This window comes from Monodelphis domestica, chromosome 4 (genome assembly GCF_027887165.1).
Source record: "Monodelphis domestica isolate mMonDom1 chromosome 4, mMonDom1.pri, whole genome shotgun sequence".
NCBI lineage: Eukaryota > Metazoa > Chordata > Mammalia > Didelphimorphia > Didelphidae > Monodelphis > Monodelphis domestica.
Window position 1 is genome coordinate 100,856,159 of NC_077230.1, and position 14,049 is coordinate 100,870,207.

A 14,049-nucleotide genomic window follows, 5' to 3' on the forward strand; every position below is an offset into this window, starting at 1 on the left:
TACAAATCTATATGGCAATTTGTTTGGCCTCACAGTATTCTGACATTTTTCTTCATCAGAAACTACTTCCAATGAACTTTAGTCTTTACCAAGAGTGCTTTTCCATGAAATACCTAGAGATACAAGTCCAATGAATGTCTCTAAATTAAGGTCTGGCAACTCAACGAATATTCTAGAATCTGTCCTTCACTTTTCTTCATCCAATAATCCCATCTTCATAAAGAGAAGACTATGGCTTTAGAATGCTTTAGGGAGCAATAGAAAAAAAAATGAGTGAGAATAAGTATAAGTTAAGTACCTATTGTATGCCAGGCATTGTGTTAAGCAATTTACAAATATTAATTCACTTGTACTTCCCAACAATCCTGCAAGGGAGGTGCTATCATTACCCTTGTTTTATAGATAGGGAAACTGAGGCGAACAGGTTAAGTGACTTGCCCGGAGTCACACAGCCAGTAGGTATATCGAGTAGGATTTGAACTCAGGTTTTCCTGATGCCAACTCCAGCAATCTATCCACTGTACTTCAACTGGAAAGGAGCAAAACAGGTTTCCTGCTCTTATCCTAGAATAGGCTCTCCAAAATTAAAAAACAAACAAAACACATTAATTTAGTTACTTTGAGAGCCAATGTGACATTTTGAACAAAATGCTAAATTTAGACTCAGGATATTCTAGGTTCAGATTCTCCCACCTTGCCCCCCAGACTTAACTCTGTGGCCACAGACAAGTTACAGAACCTCTTTAAGGCTTTGTTTCCCCATCTATTAGGTGAGGTTAATGAACACTATATTACCTACTTCCCTGGGTTGTTATGAAGGTTAAATGACAGTGTATGCCAAGCACTTTGTAAACTTTAAAATGCTCTGTGAATTATAATTATTATTTTTACTTGCTTCCTTTGCGCATTTTGTCTGAAAAGCACATAACTAAACTGCCTGTTTTCTTTGAGAGAACCTGAAAATGCTTGGGGAACCTACAGATTTTTTTTAACTCAAGGTTGTGAGAAAAGGGCTTAATGAACTATTTAGCACTATGAGTTGTTATATCATAGTTAACAATAAAATGAACACTAAATCATTAAGTGGAGTAGAGAAAAGTTCTTTTTAGGAAATTGCTTGCATGGTATCTATACCATCGAGTCTGTTTTCAGATATTCCTTCCTTGTGCTCTCAGGCATCGATAGCTTTATTTTGTATCTAAGAGAGAGAAGGAAAAAGGGAAATTGTAATTTTTCCAATTATGAGCAGATTCCCAACCTGTCTTCATCCAACTTAACCACTTCCTTCCTATTTTTTCTTCTGGCCCTTTTGTTTCTATTAGTAGCATTACTAACCACCTCGACTTCTAGGCACAGCACTCCAAAAGACATTTTTACTACTTTCTCCTCCCATATATCATCAGTTGCTAATGCCTGGCAAATCCTACAAGTGCTGTTACAATGTCCTTTATTTGTAAGATGGCTGGAGAATCACTGAGAGTTCAAATTCAGCTTCAGATACTCAATAACTACATGACAGGGCAAGTCACTTAAGCATTGTTTACCTCAATTTTCTTCTCCATAAAACCCATGAAATGAGAATAATAATAGTACCTACCTCCTTTTCATCCTCTGTAAGAATCAAATGAGATACTAATTGTAAAGCACATAACAGTGCCTAGCACATAGTATGCATTATATAAATGCTAGCTGCTATAATCATTTCCTAGGGAAAACCCTAAAGCAAGCAGATTTCTGGTTCTGTAGGTGCATCTGTTATATCAAAGAATGACTATGTTTCCATCAGGACATATGCTCTCCAAGTCCTTTAGTTTAGCTTTTATAGCCCTATTTTAGAGCACTAGAACTAAGCAAGACAATACAGCTTCCTAGCCGAATCATCTGGTGGCCCCTAATTTGGCAGGATGTGGAAAGTGATAGTGTCATGTAATACTTGTTCCAATATAAAATTCTTTGACAGTCGCTGTAGGTGTTGCTGTAGCTACCATCAACACCTTATAGTAGTGTATCATTACTTGGGTAGTGGTCAACTTGTTTATCAAGACTATATCCTTTATCTCTACAAAGATGCTATCCATGGACTCAGATAGCATATTCCATTTTTATGGGGACATCTTTGAGTGATTTTTCTAGTCTTCCCCCCCCCCCCAGTTTGAAAGGCCTGCTTAGAGTTGATGTATACATCCTATATGTTTTCCATTCTAGAAAAATCAAAAAAGTTAATCAAATAGTTGAATATTTTCCAAGGTTCCTCTTAAAGTACCATCAGGATGACTAGATTCCCCTGCTAGTTCTCCTAAAGTTCTGGTGTCACTGGGTCTTCATGTTTGACCAAGCCCAGGCCTTCTACAGGAATTGTTTTCTCCTTTAGAATGTTTCCCATCACACTGACCCTTTTTTTGAGTCACTACATTAACTAGTTAGAACAATTTTCTGCACATGGTTTGTGCCTGGTAGCCTGAGAATGCCAAGTAAGCTTTCTAAGAGAAGGCAGACTACAAGCATCATATGGGGTGCCTCTTAAATATCTATCTCTATCTCTATCTATCTATCTATCTATCTATCCTGATGGAATGGCCTTGGGTCTGACAAGTCTATATGGCATTCCATATTTCTAGTCATACCCTCTCTATTCAGAGGAAGGTGTTTACAGTTTTTTAGGATGGAGATTGTTGATGATAGTTCATCAGATTGCTTTTTAGAGTTGTTATAATTTACATTATGAAGTCATTAGTTCTGCTTTCTTCACTCTTCATTGCTTTATACAAGTCTTTCTATGTTTGTGAATTCTTCACTTGGTCATTTCTTAACATGCAGTAATATTCTATTTCATTCCTATACTGCAACTTGTTAAGCCATCGCTCAGTTTATGGGCACCATTTTTATTTTCACTCTTTGCTACTATAAACAGTATTGCTATGTTATATATGAGACCTGACATTGACATCATGAATATCACTGAATCAGAGAGCATAAGTAATTTAATGACTTTCCTTGCATAATACCAAATTGTTTTCTAGGATGGGTAGGCAAATTCAAAGCTCCTTTTACTATAGGCAATGCTATTTATCTGTGCCTCGAATGCCCATACACAGTACTCACAAGGAAAATGTTCTCACCTTATTTAATATTAACCATCTGCTCCATATTTCGTTCTCGAAACTGTGTCAGAATAACCAGCCCTTTCCATGAATTGTCCCATTTTTACCCCTCCTCTTAATCCTATGGTGAATAGAGACAGAAGAAATATCATAGTTTGTAGATGCTTCAAGTCTAAGCAAATCTGAGAAAAATGTCTTATTTGAAAAGTACATGTTAGAAGGTTGATTCCTGGGTACCTGTGAATGGATCTATTCAAGACTTTCACTTTAGCCATTACCCTCCCCCCCCAAACTAGAACTTCAAATGTGAGAGTGGGGAGAAGCTGTACCATGACATAATCCCCAACATATTTTTCTTATAGCCATAATTGTTGAATTGTCTTGACTGACTCTTCATGAACTTATTTAAGGTTTTCTTGGCAAAGATACTAGAGTGATTTGCTATTTTCATATCCATCTAATTTTAGAGATGAGGAAAGTGAGGCAAACAGTTAAGTGACTTGCCCATCATCACACAACTAGTAAGTGTTTGAGGTCACTTGAGATGAACCTTCCTGACTCCAAACCTGGTATTCTGTCCATGGCACTACCTAGTTGACCTTTGGCCATAGTAGTCTTCAGTATTTATTTGCAATTTCCTGACTACTACTTATTCTATCCATCTCCTATTCCTTCTAACTATACTATTTCTGTTAATAACACCATTTTCATCATTCTCAGTCACAAAACGTTAAAGTCATTTTTAATACTTCCCCTTTGCCCCCATGGATCATCAATTGTCAGTCAACTTCTGCCAAATCTTATAAGTCCTACAAGTTGAACTAAGTATCCTTTATTGTACTGTCATTATACCAAAGAATGACAAGATTCTGTGATCTCAGGGCCAACCAAAACCCTATGGTCAATATAAAACCAGATTTAAAAAATTATTTTTTGTGGACATCAATAGGCACTTGCTATTAAAAAATACTTGAGAGCATCAAGAAGAAGCTTCCTAGTTTGTGTTTGGTTATTTTGGATCTAATTAAGCCCTAGGAATAAAGTGATACAGATCCTGGCGCCTCCCCCTCTTGCTAGCCTACCTTTCTTTCAGCATAAATACCAGTAAAGATAATAGTGATGATAGATTTTTACCTGTGACCAAACCTCTCTATGTAATCTGTGGATCAAAGCAATAACTTTCTCAACACAAAAATACTAGCTTTCCATCATCAGTCTCCAGTGAAGGAGCACCAACCCTGAGATTACTTCTTGATGCCCTTACTAGGTCGAGGAAAATATCAAGTATTTACAACTTTCTCTACCTCCATCAGCCCAAGTTGAACAGTTTTTCATCTCCTTTCCCTTTTGGCCACATAACATCCTTTTTCCTTGGATCAGAACTGAGGCCTGATTGCTAGTGTCACTCTTACTACCTCCCAGGCTTTTTGCATGTCTATACATCCTTACTTTAACTGACCTTGAACTTGATTTATTGCCTGCTAAACCTGCCATATCTACCAGAATCCTCCAGATTAGCTGGACATCTAGTTTTGAGCCCTCTTTGCGAGACTTGTGTTGTTGTCCACATTGCTCTCTTAGCAACATTATAACTTTGGTGGTGTTTCTGTTTCTATCAAATATTATACAGGACTGGGATCATTATTTAAAGACTTCTCTACTTGGCTACAATATATCAAAGATTGCTCTTTGTTTTTAACCTCTTTAAAGGCCTCAGGTTATCAGTTCTAGTTTCAGAAAGAAGTATTTGGTAACATTCTGAATTACAGAAATATGTGTTGTTATTGAACTGTGAGAGCTTCCAGATACATCTTTACTGCTTGGAATTAAAATTATACATTTTGTTAAATTATCAGAACTTTGATGACTTTCTTTCAAAGATGAAAGGATGGAAATTACCCAATTCCCATAAGATTGCTAGACATTCATTCAGCTTAACAATTCAACAAGTATTTGTTAAATGTTTATTATGTACAAAACCATGTGCTGAGTTCTGGCAACATAGAGATAAAAAAGTCCCTTTTCTCAAGCAGTTTATAGATTTGTTTGTTTTGTTTTAGTTTTAGATTGCTTCCTCTTTAAATGAATATTTGGATCATTTTACTCCTTCTGCTCTTATGACAATGCCTCATTGCTATGTCAGAGGGATTTATGAGAATCATAAAAGGAAAAAAGAATCAAAAAGAAAAAGAAGGAAGGGAGGGAGGGAGGGAGGAATGGAAAGAGAAAGGAATAACAAAAGGAGATGGAGAAAAATGGACATAATTATCTCCAGATATACCTTTTAAATTATCCTTAAAAGTCCAAAATATCATAATAGGTTTGGTATTGGATAAGGGGGTAGAGACAGGTGTCTGGGATCTTAAACTCAGCATAAATCTTTAATTCTCCTCTTATGGTCTCAACAAGAAGACTTCCATCTGCTTTTAGATTTTCATCCCATAGTATAGTTGTTCTTTTTCATTCCAAAGAAAATTCTTCCATGTCTCCAACATTTGAGAATGTGAGTAATGAAATGAACAGAGCTATGGTCTTTGTCCTAGCTCAAGTGCTATTTCCTCCACAAAGTCTTTTTATGCTAAGTAGTACAAGACTACTACTCAGAAAGACCTGGGTTCACATTCTACCTAGCCAATCACAACCTCTTGGAGTCTTCAGGTTCCTCATTTGTAAAGTGAGGATCCTGTTATTTCTAATACCCACCCCTCACATAGTTGTGGTGAGATTCAAAGATGATAATGTGTATAAAGTCCTTTGAAACTTTAAAATGCCTTACAAAATTATTATTATTAATCCAGGTTTGTGAATGAAGCTCCCCAATGAGGAAACTTCCTCTACCAGTTTCAGATCTGCAATTGTTCACAACTTTCCTTTGTAAGCAACGTGTCCAGGATCACAGAGCTATTTTGAACCAGAGGTTAAATTTGAATCCAGGTTCTCCTGACACCAAAGCTAACTTTTTCCCCATGACATCATACCTCTTAGTTATTATCTTCCTCGTTGTTGGTAAAAGTAATAGTCATAATAAAGTATTGGATTTCAAGACAACAAATAAAGATTGTTTTAAGCTAACCATCTAGTTCTGAGAGTGCTAGAAACTTGTAGATCAATTTAGAGTAGACGTGATTCCTAAAGCTTATCTAAGATATGAGATATGCATTTGCTTCAATGATGATATTTGCTACTATGTGATCCTTATAGAAGTGGTCTGGTCAAGATTGAGTGCTAATATTGTTAAGGAAGCCTAGGTACCTACAAAGTGATCATCTGTCCTAGCATGTCCTTTAGCATATGAATCTTTCCTTATGGGGAAGAGTGGAGAAATTCCCAAACTGGTTGTCTGATTTTCTGAGAAAAGTACTGGCCTAGGTTAGGAAACTTGAGATCTGACTTGGTGTCTTCTAGTCAAATGATCTTGTGCTAGGCATGTAACCTCTAAGCTTTCTTTTCCTTATCTGAAAATAGGAATGATACCAACAGATTCCTTTACTCTTTCCCTTTGTTTTCCTTGACTATTTCTTTGTTACAAGAGAAGTTGCATCCACACAAGGGAGAGGGACCAGCCAATAAAAGTTTGGGTTTTTTTTTTTTAATGGCAGCAGTATTTTTTTTAATTATAAAACTTTTTCTGAAAAAAAGTGCCTACTGTAGCTATCTTAGGATAATTGTGAATCCAATGAGGTAATACATATGTAAAATAAAAATTATAAAGAACTGTGCAATTGTATAATGGTGTCAATATTGTTTTTGTTGTTATTTTCAGTCTTATGGCTATGGGAGTCTTGGCTGAGTTCCCCTGAAAAGCATTTGAAATTGGGCTGATATCAGAAAAATCTTTGTTTTATCAGTCGTTGCCAGGTACTTAGAGTACAGAAGTTAAGTAGATGAATTCTATGTCTTGAAGTTAGTCACAAACTCTACTGGTCCTGCTTTCTTTTCTCCCCAATCCTATTAGGTCTAGAGATAGACAAAAAGGAGTACAAACCATTTCTCTTGTAATAAAACTAATGTATCTCATTAACAGGAGATCAAAGAATTCTAAGTTACGAAGAATCTTAGAAATTATCTGGTCCAACCTAATCATTTTGCAAATTGCATAGCCCAAAAAGGTAAAGTGACTTGTCCATAAATATATAAGTGGTATGAAGCATAGCCAAGATTCAAACTCAGGTTCTCAGATTTCAATTCTAGTACCTTTTCTGCTGTACTATACTGCCTTATAACACATTTCTATCCTTTCCAAGTAAATCCTGTTAAAGAGACCTTTAATACAAATTCCCTAAATGAGATGGACAATAAAGGGACTTTAATTTTTCTCTCACCTTTGCTTCCTACCTGACAGACCTCCATGACTTTTATAGTAATGAGTCTTTAGCTAAAGAGGTCAGCTTCACCTAAGTTTTCCCTGTTTCAGATTTCTTAAGCTTCACGCTCTAGTTCTTATTTCCAGGGAGCAATCTTACTGATGTCTTGTCCTTAATCCCAAAAGTTTTGAGTTTGGGGAGTACCTAGCTTTTTGCAGGTAAAGCTCTCCTGGCTTAACCCCTCTTGATAAGCTCTTTGCCATTCTCCATTTCTGTATTTTTCACATATGTGTGTGTGTGTGTGTGTGTGTGTGTGTGTGTGTGTGTGTGTGTGTGTGTGACAGAGACAGAGACAGAGAGACAAAGAGAGAGATATAGAGACAGAGATAGAGACAGACTTGACCTCCTTTTTCAAGGCATCCTCCTTTCTCTATGACTTTTGGAGTCCTGTCACCTTTGTTTTGTTCAGACCCTAGCTCCTCAACTAGATTATGAACTTCGTAGGGACCGTGTGATATACAGATAGCTAGCTATTACTACATCCCCTCCCCGGCACCTATTATTGTTCACTCTTTTCCGACACTCCATGACCCCATTTGGAGTCTTCTTGACAAAGATACTGGAAAGGTTTGCCATTTCATTCTCCAACTCATTTTAAAGATGACAAAAATGAAACAAATAGAGTTAAGTGACTTGCCTAGGATCATATAGCTATTCAGACTAGCTCTTAACTCAAGAAAACAAGTCTTCTTGACTTTAGGCCTGGCACTCTAAACACTGCAACCTAACTGCCCCTCTAACACTTGTAGCAGTACTTCAATATATAATAAATGTTTTCATTTGTTTTTTATGAGTGGTGGTGACAAGAAGGATCAAAGATTTTTGCAAAGTGATCATAATGTTTAGGATATATTTGGTTAATATACCATAAGTACTTATTTGAATTTGGATTATTTAGGAAATAGCTCTTCTAGACTACCACATAGGGTACATGAAGACAATAATGTGAGATAAGTTTAAAAAAAAATAAATTGGAGCCCAGAGCATGCTTTGGTGCCAGACTAAAGCTTTGGCTTTGTCCTAAGGCAATGGGGAGCCATCAAACATTTTTTAGCAGGTGAGTGAAATGGACAAATTCAGAAAATTATTTTGGCCCCTTATGCATGATGAATCATGAGAGATTTTACTATGGAAGTTCAATTAATCGTCTGGTGTCATCAAGTGACAAGGACGTGAATTAAGGTGGTAGCAAGTAAGAAAAAAAGATGAATATATAAGGAAGAATCCCCAGAATTTGGTTATTGGCTATTAAGGAAGCGAGAGGAGTCAAAGGTTGCAATAATGTTTGGAGACTGGGAGCATGCTGTTACCATTAGTAGAAATAGAAAAATTGACAGGAATAATTGGCTTTGGGGAAAATAATGTTTCAATTTTAGACATGTTCAGTTTGAGATTCCTAAGGAAGAACTAATGAAATGTCCTGTAACTCCTTGTTACAAATTATGTTCCAAGCAAGAAACATGTTTTCCCAGTATCAAAAACTTGCTTAGTCTCCTCCAACATCTGGTCTTTTCCTTTACAGAAAAGGAAAAGTGACAACACGCAGAGTATTTCTTGGTAATTAAAACTATTTGCCATCACCAAGGTAAAGAGAATATAAGGGTCCTCATATATTCACTGGGATTATAAAATATTGATGCATCTCTTTCCCTGGTATGTGTATCTTATAGTCTTTACTTAATATGTTCTCTGATCAGATCATTTAGGTTGATTTCCAACCCTTAGGTGAAGTCTGGGTTTCAGTTTTTGAGACTTGATATTTCCAGTCAAGCAGTAATTGTTTGACATCTATCCATACAACAGCCATAGTGAATAAAGCAGTGGGTTGAGTTAGAAGACTCCTGCTCAGTCTGTCACTGACCAGCTGCTTGACCTTGGGCAAATCACTTTACCAGCCTGGCCCGCAATCTCAAAATCTGCAAAATGAAGGAATAGGAGAAGGTGATCTCTAAGACATTTTCCAGATGTAACATTCTAAGGGTCAGTGACAGTCTTCTCTCTTCCTATGTCATGAATGCTTCATTACCCCCACCCTCTTTGCCCTCAAGATATCAATCAGCTTCTTAGTTGTATCCACCATAACCAAAATGTTCTCACCCTTTTAACCAAGATTATTAGGGACAACGATTTGCCTTTTATAAGGTGTGAGTTATTCTTCCCATAAAATCATGGTAAATACTCTATTTTTGCAGAAGTTGTAGTTAGTATTTTCCAGGTGTTCAACTGGACTAAGGGCTTCAATGAAAGAAGACAGTAGTTAATTTTTAAAAAAACAAAACATATGCTTGGTTTAAATGTCAAGAAGAAAATAAGCTACTGAGCAATGTTAGAAAATCTTCCACTCGACAGGATGGCTTGGGTAGGAATCTGTAAATCTCTTTGGAGAGTCTGTGTTGTTTGTTCCCTTTCATGTTTGTTGGTCTAATAGTAATTCACCAAACTAGAAATCATTTTCATCATTTACTTTTTTTAAAAAATTGTCTTAGATGGTTATAAGTGAAATGTCTCTGTATTCTTCATGCTGTTTATTGTCTTAAGTGTTTTTTTTTCTAAAAACAAAAGCCTGCCCTCTCTGTGTCTATCATTTGTCATGATAGATACTCATAATTGGTAGGTGTGCCTTTCTGATGTGTTGCCCAGGTCCAGTAGAAGGTTGCTGTATATAAGGTAAAAACTTTTACCAAAAAGCAGCATTTAAATTGTAATGACCATTTAAAAGAGGGAGGAGGGGGGAGAACTACTAACACTTAACAAGATTAAATAAATTGTCAACTTCATGGTGTTATTTATGCAGAATTAACCTTTTTCTCCAGATCATTGAGACTGAAAATATGATGGACCGAATTGTGAATGGCTTGTCTGAGTCTAGTATCAAGGTGCGGTTAGCTGCAGTCAGGTATGAGCTTTCATGGTCTGAATAAAATCATTTGCAGTATATTTAATTCAATTAACTTTCTGGTCCTTCATGAAGTCAGAAACCAAATTGACTGTACTTAAGCTCACATAAAATTAATAATGCAGTATGTAACATTAATGAAGAATCTATTTCCAAAAAGTACTTGCAGTGTTCTAAAGTGGTTAAATATTTATACGTGTGTTATCTGCAGCACTTTAATGATTACTTCTGACTTCTGTTTGAAAAATAAAAGTTTAATCCTCTTGTGAAGCTAATTTTGATTATTCTTTGTAGATGTTTGCACAGTTTATCCAGGTCTGTGCAGCAGCTTCGAACCAGTTTTCAGGATCATGCGGTCTGGAAACCTTTAATGAAGGTAAGAGGGGGAAAAAGAAACTGCAAGCACAGTGTCATTAGAACTGCCTTTTTAACAACTCATTTCCTCTGCCCACTTAGATTTTTTTTTCTTATGCTATAGGGTCTTTGGAATAATCGATGTACTAAAACCTAATATTTAGTGTTGACACATCTAAAACAAATCCATAACAAGCCTCTAATGAGTGTTTCTGAGGTCAGCAATTAGTACTGCACTTGTTTCTGCTTCATCTTCCTTTGATATTTAAAGTTTAAATTATCCATTTGAGCTTATATAGCATACTTAAATTAGCTGCTGTTTTTCTTTTAATGTTTATGAGTTAAAGAGGAAATTCATTTGCAGTTAAAGAGGAAATAGTTGTGCATGATTAATCTAGGCCTTTGCTCTTTAGTCTTTTTTTTTTAATCAACAATAAAACATTCTGAAAACCTTAATTTATTTCAGTGAGGAGCTACAGATCTCAACAGGTCAGAACACTGGTTCATAAGATAGAAACTTAATAAGGACAACTGTAAAGCCATAAATTGGGGTTAAAAATTTCACAAGTAAGAGAGATTATCTATTGGCTATATAGTAGTTAGTCTGAAAAAGATTAGGCAAGTCCATGTTTTCTTCCCAACTTTATCATCTTACAGGCAAGTTCTACCTTCTCATAAAAAAAAAAAAGGATTTCAGCATTCAAATCCAAATGTGGTTCCTCCATCCTTTGGAAATGAGAAAGGGTTGCCATGGAAATACTGGCATATCTATTTACCCCTAACAATTAGAGCTTTATCAAAGGAGAATAAATTTCCTTTGAAGATAGGGATATTCCTTATATTAGAGATATTAAGTAAAAGCTGAATGAGCACCTGTTGGGCATTTCATAGAGTGAATTCATATATATATATATATATAATTAGACCAGTTGACTCTGAAGTTCCATACAAGTTTTGAGATTTTGTGTTTCTGCGTTGTGACTTGTTGACTGCAAAATGATTTTTATAAATAACATTTTCTAGTCTCTTATAGCATATTTATTTAGCAGTTAGCCATTTGCTTGTGTTCAAGGACAAAGCCTTGTATTGATGATTAGATCCTAGAGAATCCTAGAAAGTGAAAAGAGTAAACAAAGGGATGAATTAAAGTAATATTTCTTAGAAAGAGGCATCACAACTAGATGTTATTCAAGCTAAGAAATTGGATAATCAAAGGGGTGGAAAAAGAATGATTCTGCACATCTATCTGGGTTAGGAAAAAAAGAAATAGCAAAAAGAAAGTTACAATAAAAGTAAATCCAGTGAATTTAAGTTTGGATAATAAGAGGGGCAAAGGGAAGAAATTTTGATGGACCAAATTTACAGAGAATATGGGATGCATTTGGGATTAAGAGGAAAAAATAAGTGAGATTGTTGAAAGATTCTTGAGAAGCAGAATACCAGGTGCTCAATAAGTTCCCATAAAATAACTTTCATTTTCTTAATAAAAAATAAGTCATTTTAGAGACTTGAGAGAAGAAAAGAGAATATTTAGAGCAGCTTTTGTGGGAAAACTAGTAAGAGAAATAGTAAGAAATTAAGGGTGAATTCAGATCTTTATGTTTTATTTATTTTCCTAAAATTGACATAACAGTACAAAGTGATGGTTCACTTCTTCTTAGACTTGGAAGTAACCTCAGATGAGTTAGTCAGTTAGGCCGACCTAACTATAGACTTCCTTCTTAGCTTTGTGCCATCTACAGATTAAATAAGCATGCCTTTTATGTACTTTTATATGTCAGTGATAGAGATATTTTTAAAAACCCTCCAAGCACAGTTTCCTTGATCACTCCACAAAAGACTTTTCATGTTGACATTCAACCAAACCATTCAACCAGTTTTGGATTAAAATGGTTATTTTCTTAAACTGCTTAGACACAAAATTTTAAAACTATAATAATGACCGATATGGCCTAATGAGAAACAATCTATTTAGCAATATAATTTAAAAAGCAATTGTATTCAAAACTAATTCTTGACCACTTTAATAATAGTATTTTGCTTTTGTCACAAATTAAAAGACCACATACTGAAAGGAGAGATTATTCACTAATATCTTTGTGACTTATTGTACTCTTCTCTTATTTCAGAATTGATTTTTTTATGCTTTTTATTTCTCCTCTACACTTTTACACATACACTTTTACTATTTCTGTGTTTTTGCTTTCATTAATATTAACAGAGGATAAACAAAAGAGAATTTGGAATCTTTTACCCACTGTCCTGTGTCTTTCAAAGTTTTTTATTTTTAACACAAATTTAGTTTTAAATACTTTTGTTCTCTTTTTCATTTTGAGGAAAATAAACTTCATTAAGTGTTAGTTATTGTTTTTTTAATTTTATTTTAGTTGTATTATTAAGCTCTTCTGGGATAGATACTCAAAATCCCTAGTGTTTTGGTCTAACATGCATATAAAACTTGATTAAAAAAAGAAAACTAATTTAAAGATCATGAACAATAATATGTTTAGAAATGTGAATCTGGTCATAACAGAAAATATTTTTAAGGCCATTAACTATACATTTAAGAAAGATGAAATATTACCAGGCTCTTGCAAAAATCTACTTATTTTAACCAAAAATTATGCCTATTAAAATTATTTTGACTAGTGGTGGTTTAACTTTGTTAAATTACATTTGCAATCAATAGGGAGAATAGAACTTTTATTAAGTGCCTAATATTTGCAAAGATACACATCAAAATCATCTCATATCATCTGCCTCTACATCCTGTCATTTTGGACTTCTAAACTGCAAAATAATCTTGGGGTTTAGCTGAAGTGAATTAACTTTCTGCAGTTATAGTATCTTCTTGATCATTCATCTAGAACCCTAATCCTTGTGAGTTATATGTACAGATGGTTTAAATGAGTGGCCATTGTATGTCAGTGCTGGTTTTTATAAAATCATTAAAGACCAACTTGGGAACCACAGGGAAAGAATCCTAATTTGTGATAGTTTATTGGAGTAGCATTACATACTAATGTTAAGAAGTCTCTCCAAGAGACAGAACAGAAAGTCACAGTTGCTACCATAGTTTAGTGTCATTTCATTTTATTTTCTACAATAATTCATCAGTGATTAATGCTGTATAATGAAAGTACTCTGAATTTGGAAGTAGTCTTGCTGTTTACCATCTTTGTGGCATGATGCCCCAAAGTGTCTACATTTCTATTCTAAGGGGGCCTAGGGGCAAAATAGTTTTCTTCATTCATTCAACCAGCATTTATTAAGCTCCTGCTATATGCTAGGTATTATAATAGACCCCCCAAAAATGTAACAGTTGAGGCAGCTG

General features: G+C 35.1%; 1 protein-coding gene across 5 annotated transcripts in view; it reads left to right on the forward strand.

The window, feature by feature from the left end:
- Positions 1–14,049, forward strand: part of ARMC8 (armadillo repeat containing 8) — a 116,026-nt gene that overhangs the window by 77,397 nt on the left and 24,580 nt on the right. For all 5 annotated transcript variants that reach the window (XR_467287.3, XM_007493928.3, XM_007493930.3 and 2 more), the window contains 2 exons: positions 10,279–10,361; positions 10,656–10,737. Coding sequence is in view for 4 of the 5 variants with exons in the window: in XM_007493928.3 (XP_007493990.1) it covers positions 10,279–10,361; positions 10,656–10,737 (165 nt within the window). In the remaining variant the exon portion in view is untranslated. The remainder of the gene's footprint in view (positions 1–10,278; positions 10,362–10,655; positions 10,738–14,049) is intronic.